Source organism: Gavialis gangeticus, unplaced genomic scaffold, assembly GCF_001723915.1.
Source record: "Gavialis gangeticus isolate Ggan-Ray unplaced genomic scaffold, GavGan_comp1, whole genome shotgun sequence".
NCBI classification, from domain to species: Eukaryota; Metazoa; Chordata; order Crocodylia; family Gavialidae; genus Gavialis; species Gavialis gangeticus.
This window is the reverse complement of record NW_017728993.1, coordinates 14,387,728-14,400,254: the sequence shown is the minus strand read 5'-3', so window position 1 is coordinate 14,400,254 and position 12,527 is coordinate 14,387,728. Positions and strand designations below refer to the sequence as shown.

General features: G+C 46.9%; 1 protein-coding gene across 1 annotated transcript in view; it reads left to right on the top strand.

Moving 5' to 3' along the window:
- Positions 1–9,940, top strand: part of TMEM61 (transmembrane protein 61) — an 18,796-nt gene extending 8,856 nt beyond the window's left edge. The window contains exons 2-3 of the mRNA XM_019501241.1: positions 1,692–2,059; positions 8,424–9,940. Of these exons, the coding sequence (XP_019356786.1) occupies positions 1,707–2,059; positions 8,424–8,709 (639 nt within the window). The 5' untranslated portion in view covers positions 1,692–1,706 and the 3' untranslated portion in view covers positions 8,710–9,940. The remainder of the gene's footprint in view (positions 1–1,691; positions 2,060–8,423) is intronic.
- The last annotated feature ends 2,587 nt before the right edge of the window (positions 9,941–12,527 follow it).

Genomic DNA, 12,527 nt, shown 5'->3' with positions numbered 1-12,527 from the left:
AAACCCCCCCCCCCCCAAATGATTCTAAAAGAGGCCTTTGAAGGCAGCTATAAAAATCCAGGGAGAGAGTCATAGTGGAGGCTACACAACTGTGTAGTTAGAAGAGTCTGGTCTGCAAAATGTAATGTTTGAAAGGGTCCTTCAAGAACAGCAGTGATCCTTTAAGATGATTTCAAATCAGTTGAGGGAACGTGGCTTAAGCCACCTGTTTTTATTCTAAGTTTCATCAACTGCATAGTTTTGTCACCGCCCTTTTTTTGATCATTTCACTGGTAACATTACATTTTTCAGAGGCAAACATTCTGCATTTAACAGCTGGAAAGAGTTGCTTAAAGCCACCGAACTCCAACTCACCTGGAAAGAGTGTCCTGTGCCCCACAGTGCCACAGCCATGGAGACGTTTCCATGTTAGGGAATGGTGCTTCAGAACCTATTTCTGGCCATAATGGCTTTGAAGATTACATTGTTCATACTTTCAAATCAACTAATATGGTGTTGACTCCCTGAGGCTGTTGAAACCATAGCCCTGCACAGCTTGAACTTTCCTGTTGATCCCAGTGTGTGGTTAACTCTGAACTCTAATAACAACACAGATCTTAGCTCTGGTATTTATATCATTGCTGATTATTTCAGTAGCAATATCTGGCTCATTTGCTTGCCCCATAATTTCAGGATGCCGGCTGCCCTAATGTACCTTCCCCAGCTCTACAGCGCCATAGCACCTCCTGGGTTGAAGTGATGTACTGTTGGTAGAAAAAACTACAACTTCAGGAGAGCATAAAGATAACATTTAATATCAAATAAATACTGTGTCTTATTTAAATGAAACTGCTGCAGAATTTCCAGAATGCTGCAAGGTCTCTGAATATTACTGCGTATCAAAGGTTGAACCTCTGTGGAGGGCATGGGGTCTTGTGAATAGCTCACTTGCATCCAGAATACACGCATACATCTTAGTCTGCATAATTTTGAGAGATTGGGCTAGGCCCTTTTATTTCAGAGAGCAAGAGGGCCACACTGCCTGCTCTGTTTGCAGCTGTATTTTATCGTTCAGCTGTGTCAGGATACATGCCGTCTCTCTGGCCTATTATCTGCATTCACTTTTTAGAGGAGATTACATAGACACGAACCATTTTAACTGATCTGGAAGTGATGACATCATACATTTATGTCCTTTCCCCTAACCTCTTTCAAAGAGCTTTGCTTTGATCATAAAACAATCTGGCACTTTTCCAAGAGGGAGGAAGTTGGGAATGAAATCCAAAGACAAGATTTATGCAAGTCCCTGGAGCTGACTGCTGGGATCCACAATTCTAGGCTTTCATTTAGCCTCGCTGTGAACATCAGGATTTCTTTTAAGCTATAAAGATATTTATAAGGCTACAGGAAAGTTCACATACCCACAGCCGCAGCTATATTTGTTCCTGCGTTTCTTTCCTCAGACATGTGCGTAGTTTCCATTTGTCGTGGTAGGAATTCCATTTATGAGGGCAGAGTTTGGCCCCTAGTAAGCAAGTTAAGAAAACACGGTGGTGTCAAAGCTGCAGAGTGGTCCAAGCTTGACAACTGTCCTATCTGGGAGACTTTCCCTTCTGGAAATCAGGACAGTGTTCCTATTGACCCCCATCCCTTTCCTTTACTCCATGATATAGGCCCTGTCACTTTTTCCTTTTGAACTGTTTGATACCTAGGCCTCCATCTGTAGAATGGCTGCTGCTTCTTTCCGCTATGGAGTGACCATCCTTGGGGCTGTCCTGCTGGTGACAGGAACACTTTGTTTTGCCTGGTGGAGCGATGGAGAGGTGGAGCCCACATCTAGTAATGACCCTCAGGTTGTGCCTCACGGAGAAGCCGAAGTGGTCCCCAGCTCCAGCTCCTCTAATGTGTTGCTCAGGTCCGTCAGCTTCTTCTGCTGTGGCATCGGCGGGATCCTCCTTCTCTTTGGGCTCCTGTGGTCTGTGAAAGCAAATGCTAGGGTGGTGTCTCAGCGCTATCAATACCACTTTCCTAGAGACCTTCACTACTTCACGGTGGAGCCTCTTGAAAAATGGACGTGCAGGTCAGTGCCATGTCTGCTACTGGGTCATTTAATGGGTTGAACCTGGCCGGGAATAAATTGCGATTGGGAATTAGAGCAAGGTTTCAAGCCAGCAGAGCAATGAGGTTCAGGGAGGGCCTTCCAGTAGAAGAGTGGTGGCAAAAAAACTAATTGCGTTTTAAAAAAAGAAGAGTACCAGGTCATGGAAAAGCTTGTATGCTGTCATTGCCTATGAAAATAAGGTCCTCAGTTTGATAAGCTGGGAGGTTCCTTCCAGACTTGTGTTCTTTAAATTATTCTCATTAAGGACCTCTCCATCAAACACATTTGTTTTTAGTTCTAGTTGTCATTGTGGCTGTGCATAGCCTAAAAATAGATATGCAGATTTAAATGATCATAGACTTAGCTTTTATGTGGATTTAATACTGTCCAGGCCTAGAACAAACAGCCTTCCTCACCAAGGAGATAGGGTTAGTGAAGTGTGGCCCCACTTGTTGCCAATGCTCATGACTATTCTCATTTCATTTTGCCATATTTGCTGGAGGTTTTTAAGCTCCAGCTCCTAAAACTGGAAGATTTGTATGATTAATGTGAATTTCTAGCCCTTGTGATCAAAGAGAAAAGGTAGAAAACCTGATTCAAGTGAGCCTGAAGTTGCAAACCCCCCTCATAAAGTAGTATCCAGCTGTGGACTGGAACATCCTGTCTTGGGTCCGATGCAGGCTGGTGTTTTGACCTGACTGCTGCCACCACAACTGCTTCTTCCTGCTCTTTGGCTATGGCACAGGCGCAGCTCCTCACTGCGTAGCCCTAGTCCCAGTGTGACGATATGCATGCCATCAACATGCTGTCAAAGCCTCCTGGCCAGATCTAGAGACTTTGGGGGCCGGATCTGGCCTGTGGGCTGTATGTTGCTGACCCATGCTATAAAGATGCAATCCTCTTTCTTTAAGCCAAGGTCTTGGCTTTTTTGGACCCTTGTGAAGTTTGAATGGAGGGGGTGTGGGTTGGGATATTCCCACTAACGTGTGCCACCATGAGATAACTACCTAAGGATGCTGCCTCTCTCTCCCGGTCCCAATCCTTCCCTGTGGCTGCTGCAGTGTTTGATCATTTTAGAACATACAAGTATTGCATCAAACATAGAATATGTTAATTATGAGCAAAACATTTCTACTCTAAGGATAGTTTACCACCGGAATAGATTAATGAAGGAGGTTCTATCACTGGAGGTTTTCAAGACCTGGTAGATAAATATTGGTCAGGGAGGGCTGAAATATTGTTGATCCTGCCAAATCCTCTCCAGGTCTCTTCCAGCCCTATTTTCTGTGATTCTGAGATAGCCACTGCTGCCATGGAGGCTCCTGTTCGGATGTGTTCCCCATTGCCCAGTCTGCAGCAGACTTCCTCTCTGTGCTCATTGCATCAAGCCCCTGTGGTTCCTTGTAGTGTTTGCTCACTTCGCAGTTTGGCTCTCTCCATATGCATATGTGCTGGACCAGCATCGTTTGTGCTTGTTTTTAGCCCAAGAGAACAATCATCAGACTGAGTCTCTCTGACAGATTTCAGCAAGCAGAACACTATGGTGTGACTGGTGGAATTGCTGGGAGAGGGGGGAGCTCCTTTCCATTGAAACGGTCTGGCAGGGCAGTCAATCCTTCTTATTTGGCCTGTGTTTTGCCAGGATGATGGGAACAGCTCTGCAAAATACTGGGAAGTGTCAGGCAGGTCAGCACAGATGTGCCATGGAACAACAATCCTCCTCTCCATTAGGGCTGGGAAAATGAATTAGTGTCACTCAGCTTCATTCCTCTGCATTGGATGGAAATCTTATTTTAGGAACTTTGCTGTGCATTAGCCTGCGGTGTGGCTGCTGCATCTACGCCCTGTGGAAATCTCTGCCATTTGCCCAATTGCTTATTTGGGGGCTTTTTTTTTCCTGTTGCTCAGATTAAACTCTCCATGGAGCTGGACACGTTGTATTTGTTGTAACAGAGATTGATTTCCTGGCACATGCCACCACCTGAATACCCAAGTTCTTTCAGTAGACCAGGAATTGGCAACTCAGGGTTGTTGAACATATGGATCACGGGCCAGATCCAGCCCATGAAGCCACATGGTCTGGCCTGTGGGTCTTTGCATGTGGCACCCTGACTGACCTCCTGCGCTGCCTGTGCAGTGTCGGGTCCAGCCTGCGTGCCACGGATAGCACACCCCCCCTGCATGCCACGTGCACAGCCAGGCCCAGGGCTTTGCTGCATATGGTGCATGGGCTGGGTCCAATGTTGTGGGTGCTGAGCAGGGGGTCAGTCCTGGTCTGGCTTGCAGACTGGCCCAGCAGTCCTTATCTAGCCTGTGGGGCTAGCTGAGTTTGACACCCCTGGTTTAACCAAAGCTTCCAGCCATGTGGCTGTGCTCGACTACACGCAGGCCTCAGACACTATCCTTGTGCCACGGGTGGGGAAGGATGCTGTGAAATGTCTGTGTTTGACAGAAGACCTAACTCCCTCATCAGGCTCCTGCTTCCTCTACTCTTTAAGTCAGACTCTAGTTTTCTTCTGCCTGGAGTATGCAGTCCTCAAAGCTCCCTGTTTGTACAATTAACTCCACCTGAAATACAAGCAGAGGGTAATAAATATGAATACTGCACAGCTAGGGGGAGGTGGGGCTGATTTTGAATGGTGGCAGCAGCTGTGACTACAACTCACAGTGCAGGAACTGCTTGTTATGCCCCGCCTAAAACTAAAGAGCAAAATCAACACAAACCAAATGCTAAGTGATACAGAAATACAGCTAGACTAAGGATCTGACCTAGTGCCTGTGAAGGCTATGGAAGGACTCGCAGTAACCCTCTAAACGTGGTCGTCTACACCCATAGCCAGGCATGAAGCATCCTACAAAGCCTCAGAGACTTGTTCCTAGTTCTGACTCAAAGCCATTTTTCTCATCTGTGCTCATGCTTTATCTCCCTCCTTGAGACATTTTAGGTGCGTTTTTTGAAAACAAATTAACTGCCAAGAGGGAAAGTAATGTCTTGCTGTACCATGAAAAGGTTTTCTTCATTAAAGTGGGCTGTAGAAATCAAAGGCCTAAAAGGAACAGAGGCACTTACCGCAAATGTCTCTCTCGGGAACACAAACTACAGCTTCCACTTGCTCCAGTTGTTTTTTGGCAAGCATTTGAAAGTCTGAAGGCCAGATTCTCAGCTGGCTTGAATCAGTTCAGTTCAGGAGAGCTGCATTGATCCACACCAGCTCGAACCTGCTGAAGTGCAAACAGTTACCTCTGCTAGGCTCAGGCTCACTCCAGGTTAGTCATCCTTCTGCTCTTCCCTAAAATCCCAGAGGTTATCTACCCAGCACCACATACACCCAGGGCAGGAAAGAGAGCAGAACTGCTTAGAAAGAGCTCTCTGAACACTAGCTGTGCTGGCACTCACATGTGAAAACTTCAGATGAGCTGTGCAAAGACCAGCTATTCCATTTTGTAGACAACTTCAGTATTATGTTTTCCCTGCTGTAATTCAGGACAACCCCTTTGTCCCCAAATTTGTAAGATCTCTGCAAAAGGGAATGGGTCTAAGCCTGCCAACAGGTTGCTTCAAAGCTGCAGACCCCGGGGGCCTCAGGATCCTTATAAATACTTTTTCTTTATGATGAATCCCACCTGAAATAGAAGCAAAGTGTACTAAATATGAGTAAAATTAAAGAGAAAAATCATCACCAATCAAATGCTATAGCTGTGAGAAGGGCCACTAAGCTATCATCACAAACCCAGCAGCTATGGGGTTGGACCATGATGGGGAATCAGGCAGTTGAGCTGTTCAGAAACCTGCCTGGCCTCCACTTGGTTAAAATCAGACGATCTCCACAAAACCTCTTGCTTTTGCTGCACCTGCACAGTCTGAAGGGGTAAGATGTTCTGTCTGAATTGTTTTGACCAGCTCTATTTTTGCCTCACCCAAAATTAAACCAGCTGAGAGCCAGACAGCCTTGTCCTCTCAGGTATTGAAATTAAAAGCTCCAGGCCGTTAGCCATGTGTTGTGCACAGCAACAAAAATCAGGCTGTTTCTACGAATCCCAGGAACAATGTGGAGTGTTATATGAAAGTGCATGACTATAAGAAGTAGGTACCTTAGGTTTGGATTCCTTTTGCTGGGCATTGGCCAAATACAGAATGCTTGAATGCCATCTACTGGCACTATACCCACTATTATTTATATACAGGACTTTCCATTTTAGAGACTTCTCCAGTACCGCACGGCTACCCTCAAGAGGCTCAATCCTTTTAGGTCAGGACTGACACACAGTAGGGTGATGTACATAGCTACTGCCAACTCCTCAATCCCTGCAGTGAACTCCATCTTCACAATAGTCACTTCTCAACTGGTTTCAAACTGGACGGGGTCACTATGCCTCAAACCTATACCAGTCGGGCCCTCGCTATGATCACAAATGCCCTTGTGGACAAGTTCAAACCATGTCCCACATCGCTGACTTGTGTCCTTTTGCTACCTGTGGCCTTCAAGCTCTTCCCACTGGTGATGATACTGCCTAAGATGAAGGAAACAGTATGCCGAAACTGCATATGCTAAATAAAATAAAAGATAGTCTCTTGACGTATGCCTTCCCATGACAGTCCATTCCCAGGTCTTGCCTCCCTGTTATTGCATACAGAAGTCTGCACGGTCTGAGTTTCCAAGGCCCTATGAATCGGGGCCCCCTGGTTTGTAAGGAGCCCCTTGGGGTTTCTTTTTTGTGTCTGCCAACTGCAAAGCAGTGTCACAAGGTCCTACTGCTGCCATACAACCATCACATCTCAGTCCATGTCCTTTTATAGGCTCAGCCTGAGAGGTTTGTGGTTGTGGTCTGACTTGCTTCCCCCTCATTTATAACCATCTTCCCTTCAGGAAAGGGGAAATGAGAAGGTGAAGAGCTGTGTGAATGTTTTACCTGTACACAAGCTGTGTTTACTCAGCAAAAGGAGGTTGAAAGTAACAGCAGTGCGAGACCAGTAGCACAAATATTGTATTTTTCCCAGGTCCTCCCCACTGACGGTTGGTTAAGGATTAACCTGGGCAAACGAACAATAACATTCAAAATAATGTGGCTGTTATGCATGTGTAGCATGGGAGCACCCCGGGGATCTGAGGCCACAAACCAAAGGCACTGGAAAGCCCCAGCTCTACTGCAGTGACCTACATACCCTGACTGCTCTTAGGGCCTTTGCTCCTCTACCCTCCAGCCTTCCATTTTCTCTCCCTTCGTTTGCTGTGCTTACCTGTTGCCCCTTGTTATAGGCTGCTTTGGAAGCCTGTCAGGCAGGTACCTTGCCCGGCAGCCTGAGTCCTGGCTCTTGGTATAATTTAGACCCAAAGAACCAGAAATTCAGCTCAGCCCAGCAGAAGGCGGGCATCACAGGCCTTCAGGCCTCCCAGTGTGGCTGCTGAAGAGGGATTTGAGGCAATGGTATTGCCCTTAAGAATTAGCTTGAACAGCACATTTCGTGAGTTAGGAAGACATTTGTGGGAGATGCAAATGGGGCACTGAAGGCAGGCACAATCGGTGTAGGATGGCACCATAAGAAACAAAGGCGAATAAGGGGAGAGGGGGATTTGAAAAGGCACTGGAAGAAGTGTGGTTCATTTGTAGGTGTCCAGGTCTCCTAAACACAAACCCGTATGACCTAAGGCAGATCAACAGCAGCTTGCACATTGCTCTGACCTGATCATGCAGCCCTCTTCCCCACTCAGGCATTCAGTCTCTCACTTTTCAGGTACATGCGCTACCACAAGGTACCTTGTGGCATTGCACCAAAGTATTGTGTACATCAGCCACTTATGCCAGGGTTCCTCAAAACCTCTTTCAGGACATGGGTAATCCGTTAAGACATCAGCAGTCTCTTGAATTGCCTCCCCTCCTGTCTGCAGTGACCTGCATGGGAAAGCAGTATGAACGAGTGTATCTTCCCTTTCACGTGGTTTCTGGGACCTGCAAGGAAAATGCCACCAGTGCCGGGGGCCAGAGTGTCAGCAGTGCTCAGTGGAAGCTGTTAGGTGCTGAGTGCTTTTTGGAGATCTGGCCGTATGCCCAGCACCATCACCACCGCCACCACCACCATGTGCTTTACACACTTGACTGGAGGGACCAGCATGTGGCAGAAGAGTGACTATTGTTGTGCAGTGGGTCGTGGTGGGTTTCTCCTCCCTTGCCCCCTTCTACATTTAAGCAGAGTAACATGACAAAAACCCGACCTCTCTGCTTGGAAGCCAGGTGTTTTGGAACCTTTGCAGGTTAATGCTTGTGTTTCATTATAAACTCTCTTCAACAAACTAACAGCCCTTGGGTTTCCCCTGATGCAGTTTTGCTTTGCTTTTCCTTTCAGCACCTGGGACGCCAATGCTGTCCCCACCTATGAAGAAGCCCTGAGCTGCCGGCTGGCTGCAGGCACCCTTGGTTACATACAGCCTCCTGGCAGGAAGGAGGAGAATACGCCGCCAGTTCACCAAGTAGTTGATGAGGATGAGATGTGGCAAGGGAGCTGGAGACGCAGCTCCTCAGACAGCGAGCTGCTCAGGAGCTTACCTGTGCGGCTGGAGATGGAGTTGCAGGATGACCCAAGAGCTACCCCACCACCCAGCTATGAAAACATCAGCATACGTGGTGTATGATCTGCAGAGCGTGCCAGGTGCTTGGGACTCTGTAGATTTCTACGTAGTCTGTTTGCTTTAGAGCCTGCCCTTCCCATCTGTAATATATTGGTGATGAACTGAACAGGGAGAGGTAAATCCACTGTTACAATCAGAATCTCTTTTCAGGGAATAAATCCAGATTAATCAGAGTAGGGTGACTGATCTCAAGGCTGCTGATTTCTGAATTCTGTGGATAATCCATATATTTTAAAGCCTTCAGATTTTTAATGAAACTGCTGATGATTGCACATGCATTACATTTTACAGGCAGTAGGGCAGAGAACAGTTATTTATTTGGACTGCAAAGGATGTCCACTGAAATACATGGGGAACCAGAGAGGTACAGCTAAGGTTTGCATTTCTGTACATATATAAGTGATTTAGGTTTTAAAACTTGTTTTCAGAAGTGATATAGGCACTGAGAAGGTTATGTTCTGTTGCCTTTCAGTGACACAGCTATTATTTTCAAGTGATTTTAAGAGCCCTTAGGGACTTGATTTTCAAAAAGGGTACCCCAAAATTGACACCTGCTGATTTTTAAAATCTTGGCCTTAGCTCCTAAGTACCTGAGAATATGTCTACAATGTAGTTGGAGCAGCGATTGCACAATTGCAGTGTTATATAGACATATGCAATCTATCTTTAAACTGGCTAGTTTGGGTACCAGTAGCAGGCATCCTGGATCTCCGTATAGACTAATTCACCCTGCTTCATAGGCTGGTTTGGAAGCCCATGCTGAGCTCTATGCTAAACTGCTACTGGCGTTTGAGCCAGTTAGTCTAAAGCTGCCTTGGATATGCCTAAACCACACCAGACTCACTGCAATGACAGACCCTGCGTTACTTGTGACAATGAGTCTCACTTTTCACGCCTCGAGGTACTTCTGGAAAGTTTTTATTCTAAGTCCATAGGTATCAACATAAAAACAGAGGCTCTCAAGCTATAGTCACTACTGGCATCTTGCCATCAGCTGGAGGGCTCAGCGAAGCCAGACTTTATGAGCTGTATTGAAAGCAAAAACACTCTGACTTCTGCTGATCATTTCCCTGCACGGAAAATCAGACTTTGTAAAAGTATCCCAAGCAACACAAACCGTATGGCAAAGGGGTATCAGGGAACCCTGGATACTAATGAGCTGATAGCAGTGCTCCATGACTGGAGTAGTTTGTATTCAGCTTGTTTTTCCATTAAATCTGTTGCTTTGCTGCTGTCTCTTGGGAAGCCTGCATGCTGTAGCCCGTCAGTCTTGCCATAAAGGGTTGGATGTTGCATGCTTGTTGGCTGTGGGAGCCCAGGGGACAGATAGCACTCATTGTTATGGGTGGCAGTGCCAAGGAGCCATTTACTGTGCGACTGGCAGCCTGCACAATAATGTGGCTATAGGAAGTGCTGTGTTCTCCCTGTCATGGGAAATCACATCTTGGGGCAGCGGGAGGTAGATATTCTGTAAAATGGCCATGCTGATACAAATCAAAACACTGTCAGGAGAGGAGCAATCTGCAGGTTCAGGATTTATGATGGAGAAGTGAACTGCTGCCAGTCTAGGGAAGGGTCAAGGTCCCCGGCTGTGAGAAATGGGCAACGGGCCATGACTGCAGTGGAACAACCCACTGAGAACCTGCTCTAGAGTTGGTGGGGCAGGCAACAGGACCAAGCTTAAGCTTTTGCAGTCCACTGTAACTGGGTAAAAGGCTCTACAGGTGCCCAGTAACAATCCAACAGTGGTCCAAGCTACTCTGACTATGAAGCGTGGGCTAAATGTGATGGCGAGGAGTCAGGGATTCCCCTTTGGTAGGAGACAGGAGCTACAGAATCTCACTTTGGACCAACACGGCCTCAGCGGAAGCACTGAGCGTGCATGCATATGTGACTCAAAGGATGAGGGGACACGAAGAAGGTAGCCTGTCACCTTCAGTTCTGTGTGTGGTGAGGATATCACGTAGTTCCTTATCTCTTCTTTATGGGAGTTGAGGGTGGCCTTTTTTTAAAAGGATCTCTGTTTCCTTTTTGCTTTGCATTTGCAAGCGAACATCCTTGTATGGTCGTCCAGCTACAAACAGGTTAAAGCCAAACAAAAGCAGCATTTGTACTTACATTGTTTTATTGGCTGCCTTTTGTTTTAAAGTGTGTAGTGGGGATACTTTTTTGGTTTAGATTTCATTTTTGAGCTAGTGCTCTGCAAAAATACACCCTAAGCTACTCAAGTACTGTATACAGATGCTTGATACAGGGCTGGTTTGGTCAGGGGTCAGCCTGCCTTGTGCAGGGGGTTGGATTGAATGGGACTTCCTGAGGTCTCTGTCTGTCCTACTAGTCTATGATTCAATGCTACAGTTTTGGTAAAAAAACCACTCATCTCGGACAGTGATGCTGATGACTGCTGTTAGGTTCGAGGATTATGGGGGTGCAGACGCATGATGTAGTTACTAGGGAATAACTTCTGTGGGAGCTTACACATGACCACTTATCCTATGCTAGCTGCCTGCAGGAGGTGGCAGTGCAGAGTCTGGTCAGTAGATGATGGGGTTCACGTTGAGCCAGCTGCTACCTCAGATGAAGCTGACCTGGAGAACAGACATTTCCTGTGATACTTTTCCGATGTAATAAAGTTACTACATGTTTTTCAAGGGACAACACTCTGGATTCAAGGGCATCTTGTATGGACTCCACATTTTCCAGATAGGCAGTGTGTTGTGTGTCTGAACCCATGTAACAGAGTCTGCAAAATGGGGTTTGGAGTAGGACTCCTGCAGGGTGAAAGCCCGTGTTGTGTTGATGTCTATGTTCTGGAGAGCTCTGCACACCCTCTAGTAGTGGACTTAGAAGGACAATTTATGGTCCTGCTCTACGCTTAGGGACCAAGAATGGTAATATTTTCCTACCTGAGGTGGTGAACAACTTTTTAAGATCAACCTTTTCCCCTGTGTTCAGCAGAGTCAAGACTGATTTGATTCCCCTCCTAGCCAGGCTGCAGCATCTACATTGGTACAAATATATCAAAGGCTGGGCTCAGCATCAGGTCCATGGAAGAGTGTGGAGGGATCCTCCCATCATTTATGCTCCCTCTGCAGGTGGAGCCCAGTCTGCCCTCCCCTAGCTTCATTCCTCCCTGGTCTTCCACGCTCAGGCACTGATTCATTATGGCAATTTTGCGAGCATCATTTATTTAAAGAATATTTATTTACCAAAAGCCTGGAAGTGGTTGTTTTGGAAACAGGGGCAAGGAGAGGTCTGTTGACTTCACAAACAGATAGAAGATAAACACAAGGTCAGAGGAATTTTCGGGCTGTTAACCTTAGCCATGTCCCCAAAGAAACCAGGCCCAGCAACAAGGAACTGAAGAGGGAAGACGGCGCTGGATTTATGGGATCTGCTGATTCCTAAGCAGTGCCTGGGTCACTCTCTGTCTTTGTGTCCAGGCCTGGGCAGAGCTGGTGAAATAAATCCGGCATGGGCACATCGGTTGTGAACATTTTGCACATCTATGGCACTTTCTCCATGGCCTTTATGCGCATTGCAGGCTGTGCTCCTGCCAGACAGGGCAGTTTCCACCTCCCCTGTCAGAGGTGCGGGACTGAAATGCAGAGGTATTGCGAAGGGCCTCTGGGAGTCAGGTGCCACATCAGAGACTGCCTGGGAAGCAGATTGTTTTGGCTAGCTTCTGGGTAGACGTACCCCGCTCTGGCCGTATCCCTAGTGTGAACCCAGCTGTGTTGGCACAGTGCTGTTACCTGTCAGCTCCATGTTCTTGGGGAGCCCTGACACAGGACACAGACTGTCTGACTCACAAAGAATCG